Raw genomic sequence first — 27343 nt, forward strand, 5'->3', positions numbered from 1 at the left:
ACCCACAAAGTCACCTGAAACACCAAGACCTAGGACTGACAAACCTTTGCTCTCTGAGCTTTGTCCTCCTTCTCGTCTAGGTGAGCCTGATGATGTTGCAGTTGGATCTGGAGTTGTTAATCCTAAAAGATCGGATTTCTGCAAACTGGCAATTCGGGATCTCCAGCTGACCTCTGCCTGGAAATTCAGAATAAAAAACGTGTATGCATTTATCAGAGGAAACGTTCCCCTTACTGATCAGTATAGGAATTCAGTCGTAGTCGAAAGCTCTTCAATACCGCTCACCCCATCATCACTGGTGGTACGGCTGCTCCTGGGTTTTGTCTGGTTGTCTTCTTCTGGGGTCTTCGCAGGCTCTGACACTACTTCTTGATTTTCCTGTTGACCTTTGATGACCTTTTCAGCCTCTTTTAGATCAGTAAGAGTCACTCCCTACAGAAGATTAATGTAAATCGATAAGTATCAGAAACATTTATTACAATGGTTAATAACCTTGGAAAACATACACAAAATTCTGCGTTGCAAAGATTAAGATGTTTGCTTAGTGCTTACCTGAGTGGATCGACGAGACTGTCGCGCATGTCGAGACCTTGCCTTTCTCTGAGCTTCAGCCTCTTCATCTCTCACAGGGGTCAGGTAAGACCTAACAATACACTCTGTGAGACATTGAATATAAAAGGTGTGCTCATACAATAGAGATCTCTTCCAGATATGACTTCCTACCTGCGGCGCTCTTTGGTCTCTGTAATGGTTGCTGGCTGCTCTGAGTTTGTACTTGTAGTGTTTGCCGTATCAGCAATTCTGGAAGGGAGAGAAAATATATCTAAGTCAGCAATACCTTACACGTCCAAGATACCTGCAACAAACAGCAATCAGAAAACTGAATAATTGTAGGAACTTTTTCATGACAAGTTTTGGAAATCCCATACTTGGTAATGAGAGGTTTTGTTTTTAAGAATATTTAGAGAGTAGACTTTCAGGAAGATGTTTTTTCATATTTGGTAGGCATTTTAATTGCTTGCAGATCGGTGAGGGTCTTATGACTTAAGACCCCCACTGATTGCTCAATAAGGCCGCCGTATAGTGCACAGCTCAAGAGCACACACACAGAGCTAGGTACAGATTCAATAGAAAGCATATGTATGTGTGTGTGCACTCCTGAGCTGGACACTATTCGGGCCGCCATTAATCTGGGGACACTTTAAAGGTCTGCCATATATAAAATAAACTTGTAAGTTTAGTAACTCTATAAAAAGAAGCTGTCAGATTGCATAACGCTATTAACCTACCGATAATCTGCAGGCTAGTAACATTGGGAAGGTGCCTGCCACTGTATTAAAATTGCGGCACCCGGGAGAAAACAAACTTTATTCCTCCTGGAAGCTGTTGGCTTTCAGTCAAGCAAGTGTTCCAGAGAGTTTTCAGTCACCACTTAGTGAGACAGCTACAAGCACACCCCGGCACTAGGAATAACAGCTCGCTCAGCAGTGCATCAATGGAGACCCAGCTGTCAAAGTGCTGCTATATGCTTACAGCTGCAGCTCTAAGTGCTGTGAGCGGTGACTGTAATTGCTCCAGGCACATATGCATGACTGAAAGCCACCAGCTCGTGGGAGGAATAGAGCTCATTTTCTCCCGGGTGCTGCACTTTCAGTACAGTGGCCGGGCGCCATCATAAAACTCTATATCTGCAGGTTAATAGCATTATCCAACCTGACAGGTTCCCATTAAGTATACATGAGACAGTGGCCAAGTTTCTCCCCGCAGCTATGCTTCCTGGAACTGCTGGTCAACTGGGAGTCATTTCTAAATTTATATTACACTAAAGACACTTTTATTCTCCATCTATTGAGCAGCTGAATGCAATCGACTGGTCCTGTATCCACATCATTTTGAAGAAAGAAATCCTATTGCACCACAGCTGTCCTAACAAATCTTCACAGGAGATAAAAGTGGCAAGATGTCTCTCACCGTCCTCAATTGTCCTTTATTGGATATCACATAAGACAGAAGAACATGGAGTGAAAAAGTGCCGGATGAAGGCCGTTTCACGCACACAATGCACTTCTATGGGTCCTGGCTGTCCTAACAACCTACTCATATCTGACATTCTGGTTGTTGTAGGTTCCCCGGCCGAGCAGCGCTGTGCCAGACAGATTGTCCCCATGATCAGTCAATCTTAGATTAATCACAACTCACTTGCCACTCAACGAAGGGCAGAAAAGCCTGGCAGCACATAACACATGTCATTTCTCTATGTTTGTAGACCCGCATGACCCATACCTTGTACGTGAATTTGTAGTTGACCCAGTGGTATCTAATTTAGAAGATAAAGTGTTTCCACTTGTTAATGTAGTTTCTGGCTTAGTTAACGGCTCTTTTCTGGACAGGGAGGTTTCAGTCCTAGATGACAGAGGTTCCCTCTGTCTACGGAATGAGATCGGTCCTTCATCCCCATCATTACGCTGACGAGTGATTGACGTGCGGCTAAACGGAGGTTCCCTATAAAAACAAAATCATCAGTTGACTTTAGTCCCAAACTAAAGATCCTGCCATCCTCCATCTACCCCTAGATACTGACCTCACATTTTCCTGGTTGCTTAACAGTTTCTGACTCGGAGTCACACGCGCTAAACGGAGTTCAGATCCTGCCTTCTCCTAAAAAACAAATCATCATCACGGTCAGGGAATTTATTGTAAATCAAAGGTGAGCAGGAATGAATGAAGTGAGACTTGCAGAAAAGTCCACCAAGAAGGAATAGGAAGCCATGAAGATGCTAAAAAGAAATAGTAAGGAAACTAAAGTAACAGATGGTTGGTCACAATACACACTCTGTCTGCTAGCTGGGAGCTGGAGGCAGATTTAGGAAGTGCTGCCCTCCGGCCTTCTTCCAAGGTGGTGCCAGAGCTCAGTGTGCCAGAACTACCAGTCTTCCTCAAGGAGGCTCGCCATGTAGGCTCAGTTTTCTCCTGCTCTGGTACAGCTGAGGTCTATGGATAGTAGTGTGTGGACGGTTAATTTAGTGTTTCAATTTACTGACTAGGAAAGGCTTATGAACAATGGAAGGTCACAGATTCATCCCCACCCTTCCTTCTCACCTTCTTTGTGGAGCTTGTTGAAAGGTTACGTAACTGATTGTTTAGATTATTAATTCGTTCTTGAGCTTTTACCTTTTCTATAGAGTAAAAGAGGAGTAAAAACAGGATTAATCTACGCACTCTGACCGTATAGGAATGTTAATAAAATTACAAAACTACTCCAAACTCGGAAGTTTCTTAACAGCGCGGCTTTACACACTAATTAATAACGCAAACTAGAATTCACAAAAAGAAAATTCTTTATCTCACAGCAAAACCTGGGTAACTTGTTAAAGGGAACCCGTCAGTCCATTCATGCTGCCCAAACCACAGGCAGCGGGAATCAGGGTCTGACCGCACAACTGCAGAGAGGTATGTTTTTCTCTGAAACGCTCCGCCGTTGGGGACCATAGGCGAGCACCAGACTAGTCCGGCTCTGCCCCCAGGTGACTTCTCCCTGCACTGCTTTAGGTGATTGACAAGTCTCTACCATGGGTACAGGGTACATAGGGAGAGACCTGTCAATCACCTGGAGAGGTGCAGGGAGAAGTCATTCAAGAGGGGGCGGCAGTGGACTAGTCGGGGCTATCCTTATAGTTCCTGGCAAGCTGTTCAAACTATACTATCTGAAAAAAAAATTGGCTGCCATCAAGCATCCAGGCTCTGATTTATGATGCTTGGGGAACATGAATCAAGCGACAGGTTCCCTTTAAAGAGACCTACTTAGTGTATGTCCACATGAGATTTAGCCACTGTGGCCAAATTGTGCAGATTTTGTTGCACGAAGGCATTGGATTTGCCACATCTTTGAATATCAAAAGGGTGAAATCCAGAGTGAAAATCACAAATTACAAATCCACAGCGCATGTCAATTTTCACAGCGGAAAATCCACTGTGTATCAGTCCCACATGGATGTACCCTAGTGGGTTGTTAGAATAAAAAGATGAATAGCAAGAATATATAAAGGAATAGAAAATGCTCACCAGACTCAGCGTCAGAACCAGAGTCATCAGAACTGGAAGCAATTGGTTGGCTGGTTGGTACTGTTGAAGTGATGGGCTGTGTCCGGCGCTCTTTGTCCTGCACTCGAAGTGCTACCTTCTCTTGACTGCTCAGACGAGAAATAGAACTCCTATTTGAAAAATGGGTCGGGGGGCAGGGAGCGTGCAAGGGGTCAGTGCACAGAGTGCCCGGGAACACACAGCAGGTGTCACACACACACATACAGTGAGAACATATCAAGCTCACACCGTGAACAATCCACACTGTGTATCACACTGTCCATTGTGACATTAACCAGTGTATGACACAGCGCACAATCCAGTAGTCCCCCTTCACCAGTAAGTATATGTCTTTAAGATGTGCTCTTTGGTAGTCTTAAAAGTCAACTTTTTGCAACTCTTAGGTCAGTTCTTGCAAATATGGCTACCTCTAAAGCTTGCACGTGGCTTGTGAATGAGTTTTCCTACATGTTAATAGTTATTCATCCAAAGTGGAGCCCAGTGACGTGTCAGTATATAACGTAGAAGATTTGACATTCAGATAGCTAAGAAGACTTTGAGAGAAGATCTCTGAAGGTTTGGACAGTGTTTGTAGAACAGATCTTATTTAAAAAAAAAATCTAATTAACACTTGAGAAAAGGGGACCACTCAAAGACATATTTAGTGGTGATTTTTTTTGTATAAGCTTAGGGGGAAATGCACCACAATCGTGTAACGCTACAGCACAACTGACGTGCCACACTCCAAGGCATCACTCAAACGCAGCCAACGAGTCACAGACCTCCTTGTTCGGCTAGCTGCATTTTGATTCGGAGGGCTTGTCTGCGACATTATCTGTGGAGCGTTCTTCATCTTCTCCAAGCGTAACTATAAAGAAACCAGGACAAAAAAAAAAAGAAGAGAAAAGAGTTAAGATAGATATTACATAAGCAAAAATAATTGCAGGCGGGAAATAGATAAATTAATTTATGTATCATTCCTGTTTGTGACCCCCATATATAGACTCAATGAGATCTCACCACACTCTGCTTCTTCTTCATCTCTTCCAAGACAGACTCCAAACTGTCGTCTGCAACATCAAAGGGTGTCTGGCCCTAAATAAGTGGAAACCACATTGAGAGGCGCGCTTGCAATTTGCACACAAAGAGACAGAAAGGACACCCTGCAAGACAAATGCTGTTAGCACCAAGAAACGATGGACAAGGCAAGACAAAGGTTGCTGAAATTCAGCGCAGAGCAGTTAGAAAATGCATAGGGGAGGTAACCAAAAAGACAATGCAAAAAGTAGAGAATTGCTCAAGGGACACAAAGTATAAGCAGCCAGGATGCCAGACGCACATGAGATACACGGCACAGGTGTACAGAACCAGCCATGGCGCAGCCAGGGGGCGTAAGCAGTCTGTGAATAGTGAGGAGACCGCTGACCCCCTCACCACTTTGTTGACAGCCTCCATGTCACAGAGAGCCTCACACAGGAGACGGCATGAATCCGGTTGGCCCCAGTGAGCGGCCGCGTGCAGAGGAGTCCAGTCATCTAAGTCACGGGAATCCACGTCACACCCCAATTGTAGGAGCAGCCTGAGACAGATATGAAAAATGAGAAAAGAAGGGTGATATCTATATCAAATAATGACGGTATGAAAGATGGAGAGAAACAAAACAGAAGAATGAGTGGAAAATATCAGACTATTACATAAAATATATAAATATAATTTGTTTTTGTTTCTGTACCCCTTCATACCAGACAAACATTATCCATATGCCCCACTGTGGCTGTGATAGGATGATCCTCTTCCCAGGACCCTGCTTTATTCAGGGTTGTGAGCTTACTGATACCAGTTTCCTCGAATGCCTTGGACTCCCAGTAATCAGGTCAATGTCATGACAGTAGTCTTTGTTGGATCCCCATCTGAAAATCTAATCACTTCCAACACAGTTGATATTTGTAACCCAAAAAACAGCAGCCAACCCCTCTAGAGCCGCTTATTTCTAGTTTCGCCACTGATATAATAGGCATATTTAGCAGAACCAGAACATCCGCCCTCCATCTTACGAGTTACACACATAAGCCTTCTTGCCCTTTCGTTTCATAGTCTGTGGCTGACAGCTCACCTTATGACTTCGGTATAGCCCTTGGCAGCCGCTACATGTAAAGGAGTAGCCCCGGTGGTGGGATGCCGGAGGTCGTCATATTTCCCATTGTTCAACCAGCGGCGGGCATCTCTTAACATGAGCTCTTCCTCCTCTTTTTTCGCTGCGTCTAAATCAATACCTGCAAGACAAGTCACAAATCCCGTCTATTCGGCCTCATTGTGGGAAAAATGGAGTGACTGTAATCAGTGTTTGTTCCGTGTGTCAGTTTCTACCATCAGTTTCTAACATATGCAAAAAAAACTGAGGAAGGTTTCTCAGGCTTCTCCTTGAACATTAGGCTTCTGACTTTTTTTGATTGCGTTCGAGAAAATGGATCAAATTTGATCAGCGTTTTAGGCTATGTGCACACGTCAGAATTTATTGCAGAAATTTCCTGAACAAAACAGGACATTTTCTGCAAGAAATCCGCATGCGGTTTTATTCGCGTTTTTTGTGTGGATTTTTTTGCTTTTTTTTTCCGGAGGTTCCCCATGCAATAATATAGTGGGAAATCCGCAAAAAATCAGCAAAATTAATGAACATGCTGCGTTTTTTACCACTATGCGTTTTTTTCGTGGAAAAAAACGCAACATATGTACAAAAATTGAGGAATGGATTATAAATGATGGGATGCATATGTATGCTTTTTTTAAGCGTTTTATAGCGAAAAAACGCGAAAAAAACGCTAAAAATCCTAAACGTGTGCACACAGTCTTAATAAGATTTTTATCATTCTTTGGACCATTTCCATTTTAAGTTTAATGTCTGTTTTTCTCATTTCCCAAAAGAATAAATATGTTTTCCAAGCTTCTCCTGCCCATTAGTCTTAGGCCTCTTTCACACTTCCGTCTTTCAGCTCCCGTCACAATCCATCGTTTTTTGAGAATGCAGGATCCTGCAAAAAAAAACGGTCCATCGGGCAGAGAAAACGTTCAGAGGAACGTTTTTTCTCCACGTCGGAAAATCGGTCAGCGACGTGAAAAAGCAGGAATCCAGCGACGCGTCCCGCCTTTTCAAAGAGAGCATGCATGGAAGAATTTCCCGTCAGGGAAATTCTCTCTCGCTCGCTCTCTTTATCTTTATACTATTGATGCTGCCTATGCAGCATAAATAGTAACAAGATATAATGTTAAAAATAATTTAAAAAAGAATAAAAAATAAATAAATAAAAAAAATCGCAATATTCTCATCTACCGGCGTTCCCGCGCAGCATCAATGATGTTCCCGGCAGAAGACTGCGACTTCTCACGAGATTTTGCAATGTATTTTGTGATTTTTAATTTTTTTTAACCTAATTTATGTTGTGTATGCGTTTTCGCAGCGGAAAACCGCTGCGAAGACGCATACACAACAGGTGCACATGGCTCGACGGGTCCGTCAGACAGACGGGCCCAGTGCACACGTTTTTCACAATCTGCACAGGATCCGTCATTTCAACGTCTTGACGGATCCTGTGCAGATTTGGAAGACGGAAGTGTGAAAGAGGCCTTATATAGAAGGCATCCATGTTCTGTCCATTATATTCACAGACAGACTAACGTTAAGACTATGTTCCCACGATGCGCTTTTCATTTTGCAGATTTTCTGAGCTCATTAGAAAATGCAAGTAACCTAATTTACCTTTTTCATTACGGATTTCATTGCGGTTTTTGTCTTCTTTTGCTATTATGTCATGTTACAAATGAAGCTCATATACTGATTACATACATTAGTGCATTTCTGAAGTAATGCTTAAGTTTTTTTAACTAAGGATTTTCCACATTTAATGAAATTCTGAGGTAAAATCCACAAATAAAACTCAGTGAACCCGAAAAAGAAATTGACATGTTGTGGATTTCATGAGAAATCAGCCACATGTCAATAAATAAGCAAGTTTGGTTGACAAATCATATTGTTAATAACACTGCCAATCAGAAGATGAACAGAAGTCATTCTGTGGCCGAAATTGTGACCTTTTGTGTACTAGTATATAAAGCCCAGGTGGGGCGGCAGCCATGCATGGTGTATATATTACATACTATAAACACATATGCGAGTAGGCCTCAGACCAGCCTTGGGACTGGTAACCAATCACAGTGAAGCTTTCATTCTTCCAGAGCAGTTTAACAAAAGAAAACAGAGCAGTGATTGGTTGTTATGGGTAACAAAGCCTATTTTTCTCTTAGACAGTTTTGAGGAATCAGGCCCCATATTTTTTCTTTTCATGTGCACTTACCCAGCTTCTTGACCTCGCTCTTTAGCAGTTTCTCCATGGCGCTCTCATGAGACACATCCAGTGGAAGTTCCCCTTCACTATTTACAATAGCCACATTCCCACCATTAGAGATCAAGTACCTACCGAAAAATATAAATCAATGTTTTAATGGGGTTTTGTGGTGTGACTCCTGTATAGGAAAACGCTGGCAGCATTTTAGTTGCTCACAACTCACAAGATCCCTGCTTGCAGGCAGTGAATAGAAACGTTCTTGTTCCAAACTAGAGGAGGGGGAGGTGTGGGTCCATTTATTTTTGTACCTTTCTTGGTCACAAGGCCTCATTTAGACGTCAGTAATTTTTCTCGTACGTAGAAACAAGGACCGCTGTTCATCAGATCTTTGGGTCTGATTTTTCGACAATGTTTGGTCAGTTTTTACTATTAGCAATTTTCTCGTATAACAAAAAAAATTGCAAAACTTTTCCTATCCATTTCAGTGTTAAGAATGGACAGAATGTGGATTGTCTACGATTTTCATGGACCCATAGACTTGTAGACATAGACATAGCTCCATGAACTATAAGGCCATGTTCACATGTTGCTTTTGTTTTTTTTCCTTGAAGCAAATTTTCAGCTGTGTTTCACAGTACCAGCAAAGTCTATGAGTTTTCAGAAATCTCATGCACACCTTTTTTTATTTTCTCTGACCGTTTTGCCAAAGAACTGCGTTTTTGCAAAATGCAGCATGTCACTTTTTTCTGCTTCATCACGTTTTGGCACCAAAAATAAAGCAAAACCTGTTGCCTGCATTTTTTTCAGCCTTCCTGGAGCATTTTTCACCCATTGGGTAGTACAAAAAAAATATCAAGTTTTGCTGCGTTTTTGGTTCCAAAACCTGATGAAGCAGAATCAGATTAATTTTATGGGCACTAAACTTTATCAGCATGTACAAGAGACAAGTGTACCCCAATAAAAACGCAGAAAAAAAACAGGAAGCATTCAGCAAAACCTGCCTTTTTTACTGCCAAGAGAGCAGGTTTCGCCTGCGGAAAAAATACATCACAAATGCAATATGTGAACATAGCCTAATGGGTATGTGTTCTGTTGAGGTCTAGTAGTGACATTATTTAATTTGATTCTTTTAATTTAACTTTTTTTTTTTTTGAAGGATTCAGCATCACTGGCATGGTTTTTGTTATCAAGAAGTTTAAGCCAAATTCATAATTTACAATTTTTGACTTCTGACCATTTTACAAAATTTTTGTGCAATTGTCCTCCAGTATCCCGGCAGAGTGCAAAATCAGGCTATTTTTTTTCTGTGCAGGAAAAGGCTATTTAGCATCGTTTTAAATAATAGTGTACATGTTTTACTCCATAAAAAAAAAAAGCAAAAAGAAATAAAAATATTTTTGAACTCAAACATTGTTTGCCCATTTTCATTCATTTGGCGCAAAAAGAAAGACAAGGAAAAATAAGACTTAAAAAAGCAAATTATGGATCGTAGCCACTGTGCAGACACAGATGCCCAGCTCTCCGAGTGAGAAAAAGCTGATACATGGTATCGAGTCATACTCCTGTGTCAGGCGGGATCAGTCTTATTCTCTGGATATTTCTAATCACTGATACCAGGGAGTCACACGACTGTATAAAAAATCGTCAGAGTTTCATCCAGAAAACGTGAACAATTTTTTTTTTTCACTTGTCATCCGTGTGCAATCCGTTTTTTTTTTGTTTGTTTTTTTACAGCAGCTGCTATTAATAATTTAATATTCCTATTTCCAAGAATAGTAATGTACCCATACAAATCGGATGCTATACCGTGACTCTGCAGGGCATCTGATCCTTTTTGCACACCTATAGACTTGAATGGGCAAGTCTCGTCCTAGCGCATGCTGCAAAGTTTTTCCGTTCGCTTTTCATGCAGGAAGCACTTGGACCGAAAATACAGTTGTGTGAACAAGCCCTCACAGAAAGGGAAAATATATGAAGATATTGACTGCAAAATGGGGATTGATAAGTTGCTTTGCAAATAATATAAATAAATAAAAACAATAAATAATAAGCTATTAGAGAAATTAAACTACGAATGTAAAGGCAGATAGGTGGTCCAAGTTTGGACCCCAGTGACGGTGACCCCATCTAATCCCTGTGACTCGGAGGTTAAGTATTCCTCTAATTATCAGCTGGCAGGTTTTTAGGTGTGACAGGCCAATGGAGGTGTTAGGGATGCACCCCTGGTATAACCTGTTCCAACCACATACCTGTAATCACTAAAAAAAAAAAACAGTCACGTCATTACTGACATTTTGATCTGTACTAATACGTGAAAAACAAGCGTCCATGAAATAGACAATATGAAACCTTGGCAACCAACTTTCCCGGAATCCTGAAAAAATATGGTCTGATAATGCAGAAATTAATGCTGAACCCGTAAAAACGAAGAAGGTTTGTCATTCAGGGGTCTGGCAAAGCTGAGTGACCAAATTAGCCAAACTTGTAGTGGCAGACATGGTAGTTATACCTGTTCCTGGGAAACGGGGTGACAACCAAAGCCACCATCAGGCTGGGGTTAGACGGAAACTTTGGCAGCGACACAGATCTCACATGTAGAGCGCCATGGAATAAATGGCGCTATAATAACAAACAATAATAATAATGCCCCTGAGTAATGAAGGTGACCGAGGGGGCATTGCAACCCAAAAAGGTACTACGAATACAAAAATTGACCTGCAAAAAAAAATCTGAATTTTTTTTTGTCTCTTGCTTGTAGTGGTACCCCATAGGTCGCAATGTTCACCTACAGGGGGTTGCAATGTAGAAGAAGCACGGAGCGATCTTTGGCTGTGAAAAGTTGCATTGCACTTCCACTGACGTGTTTAATCCGCTGCCGCTCTGGTGATTACCACTAATGCGACATCAATGACATCACATCCATCACTCATGACCGCTGCAACCAATCATTGGCCTTAGAGCTCATGTGCTGTAAATGAAGACCAGTGATTGGCTGCAGCAGTCATGTGAATGATGGACATGACGTGAATGCTGCAGAATGGTTATTTTTATTATTTTAACTTCTTACCTGTTTTTTTATTATCTAATTACGGTAAATCATTTTTTTAAATTTTTTGAAAAATGATCTGTAATCTTTTTAAGACCAGGACAAAAAGCAATGACTCGTAACAAGCTAAATGGGGTGCAGTATCCCCCCGACTTACTGTGCTATGCTCACAAATCCACAGGACGCAGCGGCATGGAGCGGGGTCCAACCCTCGTTGTCCTGCTGGTTCACAGAAGCGCCATTCTCCACCAGAAACTGAACCATTTCTATATTTTCGTCAATACAGGCCTGAGGAGGGGGAGAAGAAGGTCAGAGAGGAGAATTGTGATCGATGCTGGTACCAAATTACAGGAGCACGAAACGTAAACTGGAGGTGAAATAATGATTACGGAGGAGGCTGGGACAGCTATGGATGTTCTGATACCGAAGTGGCTGATAACAGAAAACAATAGCATAACCAATGCAGTACATTATAGAGGATGTGTTCTTTTAACACACAGGATTAATTAAAAATATTTTGCAAAATGTAAAGAAACAAAATCAAGTAACTATAAGTCCTTATGGGAAAGCTGGGTGGCAACCAGTATGGCTGCTATTCATAATCACAGACAGGTTATCATCCAATGATCCCAGACCCCCACGTGAAAAATTTGCCGGGACATAGTAACGTATGCTTCTTTAAGTATAGGAGTAAGAAAAAACGGGCGACAACCACTTTTGGAGAAATAATGGCTTCTACAGTGATTGTCACCCAGCTTTTCTAGGAGCAGATGTAGTTTCTAGAGATGGTGACTGGTGGACTTTTATTTCCCGGTGGAGATGGACAAGAAAGACATTCAAGGCAAATATAAGAAAATGTCAGCCGTATGAGGAATGCAAACAGGAAAATGGCTCAGTGCCGGGGTCTGCTAGCTGCTACTATTCGCGTATTGTGAGACTACAACTCCCAGCATGCCAATCTGCAGGCCCACAGTGTGCAGATATCCTGTGTGTGGTCTGCTCTTCACACTTTACTACTAATTGGTGACACTCCATTACAAGAGCAATAATTAAAGGAGGAATTCAGATCGGGGTGTGGGCTGTGAGGCGGATGGCAGCACGCACTGAACACTACTCAATATGGATATATGCTCGGACGTCTGGGACTGCGGCAGGGATGAGGAGACGGCACCATATAAAACCGTGCGGTCAATATGTCAGCACAAAGTATTCTCCATAGACAAGAATAATACGATATGGCTCTAGTGCTAAAGATTTCCCAGTCCTGATCAGTAACAATGCACATGACACATCGTGGGGAATTCTTGCCTTCTTAAATGGGGGGGTTCACTTTTCTAACATTAGGAGGGTGCCATAATGACAAACGTCCTATAGCCCCCTTACCCCAGCGATGCGGAGAGCAGAGCCCTGGCTTACATCGCAGACACCCATCTCCATCAATTACACGTTTTAATAGCCCAGAAATAGTCATCATCATAGATTTACTCATCAGGTCTGAAGTTATGAAGTTTAAGAAAACTTAAAAAAAAAAAAGTTCTGCAGGGGTCTGATCACTTACTGGAGGGGGGGGGAGGTCTGATCACTTACTAAAGGGGGGGTCTGATCACTTACTGGAGGATGACGGGGGTCTGATCACTTACTGGACGAAAGGGGTCTGATCACTTATTAGAGGAGGGGGTCTGATCAATTACTGGTCTGATCACTTATTAGAGGAGGGGGGTCTAGTCACTTACTGGAGGATGACGGGGGTCTGATCACTTACTGGACGAGAGGGGTCTGATCACTTATTAGAGGAGGGGGGGACTGATCACTTATTAGAGGAGGGGGGATTGATCACTTATTATACGGGGGTCTGATCACTTACTGGAGGATCATTGACGGGGGTCTGATCACTTACTGAAGGGGGGTCTGATCACTTATTCGAGGAGGGGGGACCGATCACTTACTGGATGATGACGGGGGTCTGATCACTTACTGAAGGGGGGGTCTGATCACTTATTCGAGGAGGGGGGTCCAATCACTTATTAGAGGGGGGATCTGATCACTTATTTTATTAGAGGAGGGGGGTCTGATCACTTATTAAAGGGGGCGTCCTGATCACTTATTATTAGAGGAGGGGGGTCCCATCACTTATTAGAGGAGGGGGGGTCCCATCATTTATTAGAGAGGAGTCTGATCACTTTTTATTAGAGGGGGGTCCCATCACTTATTAGAGGAGGGGGGGTCCCATCACTTATTAGAGGAGGGGGGGTCCCATCACTTATTAGAGGAGGGGGGGTCCCATCACTTATTAGAGGAGGGGGGGTCCCATCACTTATTAGAGGAGGGGGGGTCCCATCACTTATTAGAGGAGGGGGGGTCCCATCACTTATTAGAGGAGGGGGGGTCCCATCACTTATTAGAGGAGGGGGGTCCCATCACTTATTAGAGGAGGGGGGGTCCTGATCACTTATTATTAGAGGAGGGTCCGATCACTTCCTGACCTTCACTCCAGTCTTCTACAGTGACACATATAATCGCCTTTGGAGCAGATCTGGGTGAAGCGCGGACGTGGAGTGCAGCAGTCACAAGGTGGGCTCAGGACCCCCGCACTCCGTATGTCCGGGCTCCCCAGCTGTGGTGAGACTACAACTCCCAGCACGCCCTGACAGCTCCTACAATGGTACCTGGTGCAGAGCCGTCAGTCCGTCCACGTTGGTGCCATTGATCGGGGCTCCGGCCGCCAGCAGTTGCCGGACCTCCTCCCGGTCTCCAGCCGAACAAGCGGCCATAAACACTGCTCCTTGCGCGAACCGGACCCGGGGCGGGCGGCGGAGGTTGCCGTGCGGCAGACATCGCTCCGTCTCCGAGCCTTGCCACCGGCTCAGCTGCTCCCGCCGCTTCCCTTTAGCTGAGTCCGACCGGGACCGATCATCCGCCGCCATCTTCCGTGTCCTGCCCGGAGACAGGCGGGAGGAGGGGACCGGGAGAGGCCGGGAAGGAGGAGGAGGAGGGAGAGGACAAGGGAGGAGACGTCAGGAGGAGAGGTGGGGAGCGGTGACAGCGGGTGGCCCGGTACAGGGCAGGCTGCCGACAGTGGGCTCGGCAGACGGGGGTCTCCAGCAGTGGTCACATCACGTTCTATATCTGCCACCATTTCTGTGCTAGTGAGGATCTGACATGCCAGAACAATGAATGACAGGAGCCGCTTTTGTCCTGGCTAGTTGTCCCTAGTTCCCAATCTCCTACAATAGCTGTGATTGTCTGCAGCGGTCGCTAGCACAGACCACGTCATTGCTGGAGACCGGTGTTGGACCAGGGACACTTTACAATTTGTTACAGTTCTCCAGTTTGCAACAAAGTTTCAGCTGTTTGGGAATTATTGACGAAGTAAATATTGAGGTTTGCCGGCAGAGCTGACTTGTGGATGTCACAGGAGGGGCTTCCTTCCATTAGTCTGGGGGGCCAGTAATGGAGCCCAGGACCCTCCATAGCCTCACTAGTCATGTGAATGGTCGCCATGTAACGTGCAGCTGAATTTTCAGGCTATCTTCTGGGGGTCTCACATTGGCTGACTCTTTTGGTTTTCTATTGGGTGATGGTTTTTAACCCTTCTTTTGCACCCTCATTGAAATAACATGCCATTACACAGTGCCACCTCTGGTCACATGGAGTAATGCACAGACGTTTGGGGCCACTCTTTCTATATTAAAGCTAAGCAATACCACAGGGAACCACCCGACAAAGAATATGGGTGCAGATCTGGTGACATTTATACAACTGATGCACATGGATACCTAGAATGGGGAGTGTCCGTATTTGGGAAGGTCTCTAAGTTACAGGTGTGACCCCTCCATGGCAGGTACTCTCTATAAGGGCATCCAAGAGGACAGGATCTCTCCTCATGTTTTTAGGACAGACAGCGGATGGATCCATCAAATTTAATGGAAGTAATAAGTGTTCATTTTTTTAAGGGATCCATGTGTTCGTTTTCTAACCTCGGTCCATGTCCTAGTCTGATATAGCAGAAAATACAGGACAGGGGCACTGCTGGTAATGGCAGCCTGAAGAACAGAAGATGTAGGGAAGGGTCATTATTGGTAAGCAGAGAGGCACTTGGCATCGAAACGCGGAGCCTGAATATCTACCAGTAAGTGCAGAAGCTGAGCTCCCCCACCAATCTACCTATATAGTGCCATTAATTTCACATCATCACTGTCCCCATCAATCTGTAGGACGCGTTCATAGGGAGGAGTCCCAAGTTCGGAGTCTAAAAAGTGATTCCAACTCCTATTCTTTTGATAGGCCATCCATATCTCAAAAGTTAGTGCACCATTAGCCTTTATTGCAGCCATTGGTTCTGTATTACACAGGTGACCCTCAAACACACAAGGTGCCTACAGGACATCCCATACTACAAGAGTACGATCATTTCTAACTATGGATTTACATTGTGGACATCCTATAAGCCCCAAGAAACCAAAGTGTAGATGAACCCAGAGATCTGATTTGTTACAATAACTCCTCTGTCTGCTGACACCTGGTCTTCAGAGTCCACCAACCCTGGAGATTCTTAGGAAGCAAGAAGGGAAACGCTGAATGAGGGTCTGGTTCTTAGGGCTTGATCCAAATTTTCATTTCTCAGCTGACAAAATGCAACAGTCATGGTGACCAGCATGGAAAGGGCTCAGGCTCACAGATGTAACAGTCATGGCGACCGGCGTGGAAAGGGCTCAGGCGCACAGATGTAACAGTCATGGTGACCGGCGTGTAAAGGGCTCAGGAACACAGATGTAACAGATATGGTGACCGGCGTGTAAAGGGCTCAGGCACACAGATGTAACAGATATGGTGACCGGCGTGTAAAGGGCTCAGGCACACAGGTGTAACAGATATGGTGACCGGCTTGGAAAGGGCTCAGGCACACAGATATAACAGTCATGGTGACTGGCGTGTAAAGGGCTCAGGCACACAGATGTAACAGATATGGTGACCGGCGTGTAAAGGGCTCAGGCACACAGATGTAACAGATATGGTGACCGGCTTGGAAAGGGCTCAGGCACACAGATATAACAGTCATGGTGACCGGCGTGTAAAGGGCTCAGGCACACAGATGTAACAGTCATGGTGACCGGCGTGTAAAGGGCTCAGGCACACAGATGTAACAGATATGGTGACCGGCTTGGAAAGGGCTCAGGCACACAGATATAACAGTCATGGTGACTGGCTTGGAAAGGGCTCAGGCACACAGATATAACAGTCATGGTGACTGGCTTGGAAAGGGCTCAGGCACACAGATGTAACAGTCATGGTGACCGGCGTGTAAAGGGCTCAGGCACACAGATGTAACAGTCATGGTGATTGGCTTGGAAAGGGCTCAGGCACACAGATGTAACAGTCATGGTGACCGGCTTGGAAAGGGCTCAGGCACACAGATATAACAGTCATGGTGACCGGCTTGGAAAGGGCTCAGGCACACAGATGTAACAGTCATGGTGACCGGCTTGGAAAGGGTACAGGCACACAGATGTAACAGTCATGGTGACTGGCATGTAAAGGGCTCAGGCACACAGATGTAACAGTCATGGTGACCGGCGTGTAAAGGGCTCAGGCACACAGATGTAACAGTCATGGTGACCGGCTTGGAAAGGGCTCAGGCACACAGGTGTAACAGTCATGGTGACCGGCTTGGAAAGGGCTCAGGCACACAGATGTAACAGTCATGGTGACCGGCTTGGAAAGGGCTCAGGCACACAGATGTAAGTCATGGTGACTGGCATGTAAAGGGCTCAGGCCCACAGATGTAACAGTCATGGTGACCGGCGTGGAAAGTGCTCAGGCACACAGATGTAACAGATATGGTGACCGGCTTGGAAAGGGCTCAGGCACACAGATATAACAGTCATGGTGACTGGCATGTAAAGGGCTCAGGCACACAGATGTAACAGTCATGGTGACCGACTTGGAAAGGGCTCAGGCACACAGATGTAACAGTCATGGTGACCGGCTTGGAAAGGGCTCAGGCACACAGATGTAACAGTCATGGTGACTGGCATGTAAAGGGCTCAGGCCCACAGATGTAACAGTCATGGTGACCGGCTTGGAAAGGGCTCAGGCACACATGTAACAGTCATGGTGACCGGCTTGGAAAGGGCTCAGGCGCACAGCCGCACTCCATCCAGGTCTTGTTAGGAGATGCAATGTGGCTTCCATCAGGACCATGAAGCTTCTAATGAACGTCTGTCTTGACTGCCTCCCAGTGCCTACCTATAAACCTTTGGACCGAAGGGTGCGTTCCCACTGCGCCAATACACTACTTAATACAGGTGCAGCACTGTGGAGGATATCTCAAGGAATTTTATTCAGCTGCGGCAGAGGAAATTTACTGACGTGCTGCAGATTTAAAACCCACCGTAGGTCGATTTGTGCTGCAGATGTCACCTCTTCCAGTTCAAAAGGTGAAGAAGGCTGCTTAGCCGGCCCATTTTCATGCTTTCTGTAGCGTTATGCAATATTTCAGCTTTGAGAGGTCCATAACGGAATTGTCCCATGGGAATACAACCTTAATTTATGGAGTTATTCTGCACTTGGAGCTTGCACAGCACTGCATGGATGCTGTACGGCTCTATGGGAAGGTGACATTAACACATTGAGGGTTTGTCTGCGGCTAATACAACGTGGAGTTTACAAAAGCGGCAGGATCCAAAGGCTGATACTCGGATCTCTGCTTCTGACTGTCCATCCTGACACATGGCGAAGGATCTGTCCACGGTGCTTTACAAGAATAACAGAGTAGCAAATGTAATCTGTCTGGTCTGACGAAGGCCCAGATTGTGGACCAATCACATGTATATTTTTCTGGGATTGCATGCACATAAATTCCCTTTACTTGATATGCCAAGATGGAAATACTCCTTAATCCCTGAGCTATTGATTCATCAATTCTTTTATGCCAAAAAAAGTAGCAAAAAACTGTTTAAAGGATCTATTTTTTGGCGCAATTCGGTGTTGCTCCAAAATTTTGTTACTTTTTAAACCTTGGTCAAAATGGATAGAGCTGTAGCGACACATGGCGACACGACTCGTCTAATTCATGAAGAGCTCTGGCATTCCCTACTCCAGAAATCTTACTCCAGTCCCTGTCTAGCGGACACAAAATACTTGTCAGAAGCCCCAGATTCATAAATTCATGCACCTCTCCATTAATTAGGAGCGTCTTTCTCCACCATGCCCTTTCATCAAGGCCAGCGAGAAAATCACCGGAGCCTTTGTGTTCTGGTTATGGCCGGTCTTTTTAGACTTTTATATTTTTTATACAAAGTCTAGGTATCTTTTGAATCTACGTAAAGCAGCCTTAGGGGTATGGACACCACCGATTGAAAAATCTGCTTTAATTTCAGCGGCAGTGGGTAAAATGAGCAGTGTTCACCAGGAACGAGAACATTTTTTATTCTTTCTGTTAAAACTTTTAGATGGGTTGGTATAGGTTTATAGCTATTACCTGGAGCCTAGGAAGAACAAATATAACAATAATTATGCTAATAGAATCCCTTTATTATCAGCAGGTTTTTGCTATGTGCGTGTCAGTAAGTATCACACAGCCCAGTAAGTGACACATCACTGGAATGAGAGTACAGACAGCATGCTCGGTACCCAGAACATAGACGGACAAGTGAAACTGGCCTAATATTAAAGTTTTAGGCTGTCCAGGTACAACATGTTGATGACCCTTTCACAGAATGTCATCTTTACCATATCGGTGGGGGCACAACACGCAGCACCTCCACCAATCAGCTGTTTAGTAATGCTATTAAAGTGTTCATCTCCAGGTAGTGTTTCATCAGCAGTTTGCTTAGATTCACATTACAAGGGGCATTCTTCCCAAAATCAGAGCCCCATAAGGACATAGAATGTGTGCTGACGACAGATTCGACAAGTACACACCATGGTGATGGTTTAGTTGTCGCATTCAGAAATTATACTACTTAGAATAGTGATGGGAATCTTAAAAAATATAAATGTTATCTTTCACTTTAAATCTACCAGGATGGTCCCTGAATTTTAGAGCAGGAGGGTGCATTAAATTGCACGCTTTAATGGTGGGTACCTTAAAAAGAATGACCTAGGGCAAATTCTTTTTTTTTTTTTTAATCAAAAATAGGAACAGATAGATAGTAGTACAAATGGGAAAAAAGGTAATATATTCTGGGACTAATATCCAGTCCCATATTTAATGATAGAGGGGGAACAGCAGAGGAGGGAGGATCTCCCCATTATAAGGGGAAGGCAGACTTAAATTAAAGGCACTGAAGTTATTTCAATGTTAATTGTACTTTCTTATATATTTTATGAAATCAGCATCAATTTCCTGATTTCAGTCCCCTCTGGACACCCTCGCAGATCTACTCCCACATAGGTACCAATAGACAGAACAGCGGCTATCTGGCTCGGTTTATTAGCTAAGGCGTCCCCTACTTTCATATTTGCTATTGAGAAACAGAAGGGGGCTGGCTTAGCTAATGAATAAGTGGAAATGGCAGGAAGGCGACAGGAGGGCTGAAAATGGGATATTAGTATCAATTTCAAAAGGATAGAAAATAATTGAAATTACTAACATACTATCTGCAAAACATCCAAATAAACAACCCCTTTTACTGTATGTACAGGAGCTTCTCATAAAATTAGAATATAATAAAAAAGTTAATTTATTTCAGCTCTTCAATACAAAAAGTGAAACTCATATTACATAGACTCATTACAGACAGGGTGATCTATTTCACGTGTTTCTGTTAACCCCTGGAGGTATTTTCATTTTTCGCTGCCCTTCTTCCCAGAGCCATAACTTTTTTTTATTTTTAAGTCAATTCAGACAGGTTGTACTTTTCAATGACACCATTGGTTTTAACATATAATGTACTAGAAAACAGGGAAAAAAATGCCAAGTGCAGTGAAATTGCAAAAAAGTGCAATTTCAAAGTTTTTTTTTTTTTAAACTAAAACTGACCTGCAGTCATGATTCTTGTATGTATACAGTACAGACCAAAAGTTTCGACACACCTTCTCATTTAAAGATTTTTCTGTATTTTTAGGACTATGAAAATTGTACATTCACACTGAAGGCATCAAAACTATTTATTAACACATGTGGAATTACATACTTAACAAAAAAGTGTGAAACAACTGAAATTATGTCTTATATTCTAGGTTCTTCAAAGTAGCCACCTTTTGCTTTGGTAACTTCTTTGCACACTCTTGGCATTATCTTGATGAGTTTCAAGAGGTAGTCTCCGGGAATGGTTTTCACTTCACAGGTGTGCCCTGTCAGGTTTAATAAGTGGGATTTCCTGCCTTATAAATGGTGTTGGGACCATCAGTTGTGTTGTGCAAAAGTTTGGTGGGTACACAGCTGATCGTCCTACTGAATACACTGCTAGAATTTGTATTATGGCAAGAAAAAAGCAGCTAAGTAAAGAAAAACAAGTGGCCATCATTACTTTAAGAAATGAAGGTCAGTCAGTCCGAAAAATTGGGAAAACTTTGTGTGTGTCCCCAAGTGCAGTGGCAAAAACCATCAAGCGCTACAAAGAAACTGGCTCACATGAGGACCACCCCAGGAAAGGAAGACCAAGAGTCACCTCTGCTTCTGAGGATAAGTTTATCCGAGTCACCAGCCTCAGAAATCGCAGATTAAAACCAGCTCTGATGAGTCCAAATTTGAGATCTTTGGTTCCAACCACCGTGTCTTTGTGCGAAGCAGAAAAGGTGAACGGATGGACTCTACATGCCTGGTTCCCACCGTGAAGCATACAGGAGGTGTGATGGTGTGGGGGTGCTTTGCTGGTGACACTGTTGGGGATTTATTAAAAATTGAAGGCATACTGAACCAGCATGGCTATCACAGCATCTTGCAGCGTCATGCTATTCTATCCGGTTTGCGTTTAGTTGGACCATCATTTATTTTTCAACAGGATAATGACCCCAAACACACCTCCAGGCTGTGTAAGGGCTATTTGACCAAGAAGGAGCGTGATGGGGTGCTACACCAGATGACCTGGCCTCCACAGTCACCAGACCTGAACCCAATCGAGATGGTTTGGGGTGAGCTGCACCGCAGAGTGAAGGCAAAAGGGCCATCAAGTGCTAAGCATCTCTGGGAACGCCTTCTAGATTGTTGGAAGACCATTTCCGGTGACTAACTCTTGAAGCTCATCAAGAGAATGCCAAGAGTGTGCAAAGCAGTCATCAAAGCAAAAGGTGGCTACTTTGAAGAACCTAGAATATAAGACATATTTTCAGTTGTTTCACACTTTTTTGTTAAGTATATAATTCCACATGCGTTAATTCATAGTTTTGATGCCTTCAGTGTGAATTTACAATTTTCATAGTCATGAAAATACAGAAAAATCTTTAAATGAGAAGGTGTCTCCAAACTTTTGGTCTGTACTGTACATATATTTATTCATTTTGGAAAAAAATGAGAATTGTCTTGTCAGCGATTTATAGCAGCTGTATACAGGGATACACAGAAATTCTTTTTCTCATTTTTCCAGGCAGTCACACTTAAGTTATTGCCATCTGCATTTTCCTCTGCCTTCTTGTTTTATTACTAATGGAGGAAAAAAGGCTGTGGTATATGGCAGGGAATCACAAATAATAATAAATTATTCTAATACTGCAGTGCAGGAATGTTTTTCTTCAGCATAATGTGCTCTGGTGAGAGCTATTGTACCCTGATGAAGCCTGCAAGAAAAGTACCGTATATAAGGTTTTGCTATGACTAATTTTTAGTTGAACTTCATAGATATCATATTATATCTTGTAATAGGAAGACATCATTAAAATTCTATTTTTGCATTTTTTTGTATGCTGCTTAAAAGGAACTTATAAACAGTGCAATTACTAGTGCAGGTCCTAAAGGGGAGGTAAAAGACCCATTTTATGTTCCCATTCAGTCTCTGTAATAGGCAGGACACACCATCATATTTTTCTAATGTTTTCCTTTAACCCCTTCACCACCTTGGGTTTTTCAGTTTTTGAGTTTCCATTTTTTGCTCCCCTTCTTCCCAGAGCCTTAACTTTTTATTTTTCCGTCAATATGGCCATGTGAGGGCTTGTTTTTTGCAGGACAAGTTGTACTTTTGAATGACACCATTGAGTTTGCAGACACCAAACATGTCTAGTCTCTTTTTTTATTTCAGTGGTGAAAAAAAAAAAATCTAAAGTTTCTCCCAAAAAAAAAAAAAAAAAATTGCCATTTTCCGAGACCCATAGCATCTCCATTTTTTGTTATTTGGAGTTGAGTTAGAGCTTATTTTTTTTGTGCCCCGAGCTGATGTTTTTATTGATACAATTTTGATGTAGAAGCGATTGTTGTTGTTGTTGTTATTGCATTTTATTGCAACATAGCGGCAACCAAAAAACATAATTCTAGCTTTTTTATTTTTTTATTGTTACACCGTTTACCGATCAGATTAATTATTTTTATATATTGATAGATCGGGCGATTCTGAACGCAGACATACCAAATATGGGTATTTTTTAAAATTTTGAATGGGGTCAATGCGGGGTGATTTAAACTTTTTATTTTTTAAAAAACGTATTTTTATTTACGCGTGCTTTAATAGTCTCCATAGGTGACTAGAAGCTGTGATCATCCGATCACCTGTGCTGCAGCCCTGCTCTGTGTAGCAGAAATGCTCACTTGCTATGAGCGCTGACCAGTGGGCAGCACTCATCGTTATCTGGCAATGACAATCACAGGGGTCTCCTGCAGACCACAGGTTGTCGTGCCAAGCCATCAGCGACCAGCAGTCATGTGACACGGATGTCGATGGACGGGATTAGGGACGCGCTTCCAGTGCAAGCATGTTAAATTCCGCTATCCACTTATGAAGCAACACCAATTGTGAATCAATTTCTCTTGTTGTTGTGTAAATGGAACAGACAACAGGTAGAAATGTTCAGCAATAAGCAAGACAACCCCTATAAAGGAGTGGTTCTGCAGGGGGTGACCACAGACCATTTCTCTGTTCTCATCCTTTTTGGCTGTTTTGGTCACTTTTGCATTTTGTCATTGCTCTCACCCCTAGAGGTACTGTACAGTAGCATGAGGTGGTGTCTGCAACCCACAAAAGTTGCTCAGGTAGTGTATCTCATCCAGGATGGCACATCAATGTGAGCTGGGGCAAGAAGGGTAGTTGCGTCTGTCAGCATAGTGTCCAGAGCATAAAGCAAATACAAGGAGACAGGTCAGTACATCAGGAGATATGGAGGAGACCGTATGAGGGCAACAACCCAGCAGCAGAACTTCTACCTCCTCCTTTGTGCAAGGAGGATCATTGCTAGAGCTCTGCAAAATGACCTCTAGCAGGCCACTAACATGCATGTCTGCTCAAACTGTCAAAAACAGACTTCATGAGGGTGGTATGAGTGCCCGAAGTTCACAAGTGGGTGCTGTGCTTACAGCCAAACACCGTGCAGAGTGATTGCCATTTGCCAGAGAACTCAATGATTGGCAGATTCGCTACTGGCGCCGTATGCTCTTTACAGATAAAAGCAGGTTCACACTGAGCACATGTGACATGTGTAAAAGTCTGGAGAGGCCATGGAGAACGTTCTGCTGCCTGCAACATCCTTCAGCATGACCGGTTTGACAGTGGGTCAGTAATGGTGTGGGGTGGCATTTCTTTGGAGGGCTGCACAGCCCTCCATGTGCTCGCTAGAGGTAGCCTGACTGCCATTAGTTACCGGGATGAGATCCTCAGACCCCTTGTGATGCCATATGCTGGTGCGGTTGGCCCTGGGTTCCTTCTGATGCATGACCATGCCAGACCTCATGTGGCTGGAGTGTGTCAGCAGTTTCTGCACGATGGAGGCAATGAAGCTATGGACTGGCCTGCCCATTGCCCAGACCTGAATCCAATCGAGCACATCTGGGACATCATGTCTCATTACATCCACCAATGCCATGTTGCACCACAGACTGTCCAGGAGTTGGTGGATGCTTTAATCCATGATCCCTCAGGAGAACATCCGCACACCTCATCAGGAGCATTCCCATGCGTTAAGGTCATACAGACACATGGAGGCCACACACACACTACTGAGCATCATTTCCTTGTCTTGAGGCATTTCCACTGAAGTTGGATCAGCCTGTAATTTGATTTTCCACTTTGATTTTGAGCACCATTCCAAATACAGACCTCCACGGTACATTATTTTTGATTTACAGTGATCATTTTTATGTTTTATTGTTCTCAACACATTCCACTATGCAATGAATAAAGATTTGCAACTGGAAAATTTCATACAGTGATATATAGGATGTGCAATTTTAGTTTTATTTTTTTGAGCAGGGTATGTGTATAAATATGTTTACACACACACACACACACACACACACACACACACACACACACACACACACACACACACACACACAGTGGCTTGCAAACGTATTCACCCCCTTGGCAATTTTTTTGCATTTTGCTACTGCAAAACCTGGAAATTTTGTTTTGAGTTTTTGCATGAGTTCATGTAAAGAACATACCAACAACTGTGAACATTTTATTTTCTTTTTATTGTTAAGCAAAGAGGACTAAATAACTGAAAATTTCAGCGTAGACTTGTAGATTGTAAGCTTGCGAGCAGGGACCTCACTCCTAATGTCACTGTTTAAATTGTCTTAACTCGTACCGAATTTATTGTTTGTACATGTCCCCGCTTAATTGTAAAGTGCTGCGGAATATGTTGGCGCTATATAAAAATTATTATTATTAAATTATTATAGTGTGCATAACTATGCACTCCCCTAAAGTCAGTACTTTGTAGAGCCTTGTTTTGCAGCAAATACAGTTGCAAGTGGCTTTGGACAAGTCTATGAGCTTTCCATTTGTGATTTTTGTCCATTCCTGAAGGCAAAACTGCTCCAGCTCCTTCAGGTTAGATAGTTTCCTCTGGTGAACAGCAATCTTCACATCTGACCACAGATTCTCAATTGGATTAAGGTCTGGACTAAGGGTACTGTCACACAGTGGCACTTTTGTCGCTACGACGGTACGATCCGTGACGTTCCAGCGATATCCATACGATATCGCTGTGTCTGACACGCAGCAGCGATCAGGGACCCCGCTGAGAATCGTACGTCGTAGCAGATCGTTTGGAACTTTCTTTCGTCGCTGGATCTCCCGCTGTCATCGCTGGATTGTTGTGTGTGACAGCGATCCAGCGATGCGTTCGCTTGTAACCAGGGTAAACATCGTGTTACTAAGCGCAGGGCCGCGCTTAGTAACCCGATGTTTACCGTGGTTACCAGCGTAAAAGTAAAAAAAAACAAACAGTACATACTCACATTCCGGTGTCTGTCCCCCGGCGTTCTGCTTCTCTGCACTGTGAGCGCCGGCCAGCCGGAAAGCGAGCACAGCGGTGACGTCACCGCTGTGCTTTCCGGCTGGCGCAGACACAATGCAGAGAAGCAGAACGCCGGGGGACAGACACCGGAATGTAAATATGTACGTTTTTTTTTTTTTTTTACTTTTACGCTGGTAACCACGGTAAACATCGGGTTACTAAGCGCGGCCCTGCGCTTAGTAACCCGATGTTTACCCTGGTTACCCGGGGCCTTCGGCATCGTTGGTCGCTGGAGAGCTGACTGTGTGACAGCTCCCCAGCGACCACACAACCACTTACCAACGATCACGGCCAGGTCGTATCGCTGGTCGTGATCGTTGGTAAATCGTTTAGTGTGACAGTACCCTTAAGCCTAAAGGTACCTTCACACTGACCAACTTTCCAACGATAGCGATAGCGATCCGTGACGTTGCAGCGTCCTGGATAGCGATATCGTTGTGTTTGACACGCAGCCGCGATCTGGATCCTGCTGTGATATCGTTGGTCGGAGCTTAAAGTCCAGAACTTTATTTGGTCGTTAGATCGGCGTGTATCGTTGTGTTTGACAGCAAAAGCAACGATGCCAGCAATGTTTTACAATGGTAACCAGGGTAAATATCGGGTTACTAAGCGCAGGGCCGCGCTTAGTAACCCGATATTTACCCTGGTTACCATTGTAAAAGTAAAAAAAAAACACACTACATACTCACCTTCTGATGTCTGTCACGTCCCCCGGCGTCCGCGCTGCTGCTCAGAGCTTCCTGCACTGAATGTGTCAGTGCCGGCCGTAAAGCAAAGCACAGCGGTGACGTCACCGCTGTGCTTTAGGGCCGGCGCTTACACAGTGCAGGGAAGCGGACGCCGGGGGACGCGACAGGCACCGAAATGTAAGTATGTACTGTTTGTTTTTTTTTTGCATTTACACTGGTAACCAGGGTAAACATCGGGTTACTAAGCGCGGCCCTGCGCTTAGTAACCCGATGTTTACCCTGGTTACCCGGGGACTTCGGCATCGTTGGTCGCCGGAGAGCTGTCTGTGTGACAGCTCTCCAGCGACCACACAACGATGAAACAGCGACGCTGAAGCGATCGGCATCGTTGTCTATATCGCTGCAGCGTCGCTTAATGTGACAGTACCTTAAGTCACACTAAACGACTTACCAACGATCACAACCAGCGATACGACCTGGCCGTGATCGTTGGTAAGTCGTTGTGTGGTCGCTGGGGAGCTGTCACACAGACAGCTCTCTCCAGCGACCAACGATCAGGGGAACGACTTCGGCATCATTGAAACGGTCTTCAACGATGCCGAAGTCCCCCTGCAGCACCCGGGTAACCAGGGTAAACATCGGGTTACTAAGTGCAGGGCCGTGCTTAGTAACCCGATATTTACCCTGGTTACCATTGTAAAAGTAAAAAAAAAAAAACACTACATACTCACATTCTGATGTCTGTCACGTCCCCCGCCGGCGTCCACAGGGTTAAAACTGCTTTTGGCAAGAGCGCTGCT

The 27343-nt window shown here is 44.0% G+C and overlaps 1 protein-coding gene across 6 annotated transcripts in view; it reads right to left on the reverse strand.

Moving 5' to 3' along the window:
• The window catches only part of LOC143806933 (protein phosphatase 1 regulatory subunit 12A-like), a 28628-nt gene extending 14098 nt beyond the window's left edge, over positions 1 to 14530 (reverse strand). The window contains exons 1-16 of one of the 6 annotated variants that reach the window (XR_013221596.1): positions 14133 to 14530; positions 11624 to 11754; positions 8430 to 8548; positions 6194 to 6353; positions 5515 to 5659; positions 5101 to 5175; positions 4863 to 4948; positions 4063 to 4211; positions 3100 to 3176; positions 2833 to 2991; positions 2582 to 2658; positions 2284 to 2502; positions 724 to 801; positions 553 to 643; positions 286 to 432; positions 45 to 177 (exon numbers count right to left, since the gene is read on the reverse strand). Coding sequence is in view for 4 of the 6 variants with exons in the window: in XM_077288000.1 (XP_077144115.1) it covers positions 45 to 177; positions 286 to 432; positions 553 to 643; positions 724 to 801; positions 2284 to 2502; positions 2582 to 2658; positions 2833 to 2991; positions 3100 to 3176; positions 4063 to 4211; positions 4863 to 4948; positions 5101 to 5175; positions 5515 to 5659; positions 6194 to 6353; positions 8430 to 8548; positions 11624 to 11754; positions 14133 to 14390 (2104 nt within the window). In the remaining 2 variants the exon portion in view is untranslated. The remainder of the gene's footprint in view (positions 1 to 44; positions 178 to 285; positions 433 to 552; positions 644 to 723; positions 802 to 2283; positions 2503 to 2581; positions 2659 to 2832; positions 2992 to 3099; positions 3177 to 4062; positions 4212 to 4862; positions 4949 to 5100; positions 5176 to 5514; positions 5660 to 6193; positions 6354 to 8429; positions 8549 to 11623; positions 11755 to 14132) is intronic. The other 5 variants (XR_013221595.1, XM_077288000.1, XM_077287999.1 and 2 more) reach the window with 5 other exon arrangements.
• Between the last annotated feature and the right edge of the window lie 12813 nt (positions 14531 to 27343).

Source organism: Ranitomeya variabilis, chromosome 2, assembly GCF_051348905.1.
Source record: "Ranitomeya variabilis isolate aRanVar5 chromosome 2, aRanVar5.hap1, whole genome shotgun sequence".
NCBI classification, from domain to species: domain Eukaryota; kingdom Metazoa; phylum Chordata; class Amphibia; order Anura; family Dendrobatidae; genus Ranitomeya; species Ranitomeya variabilis.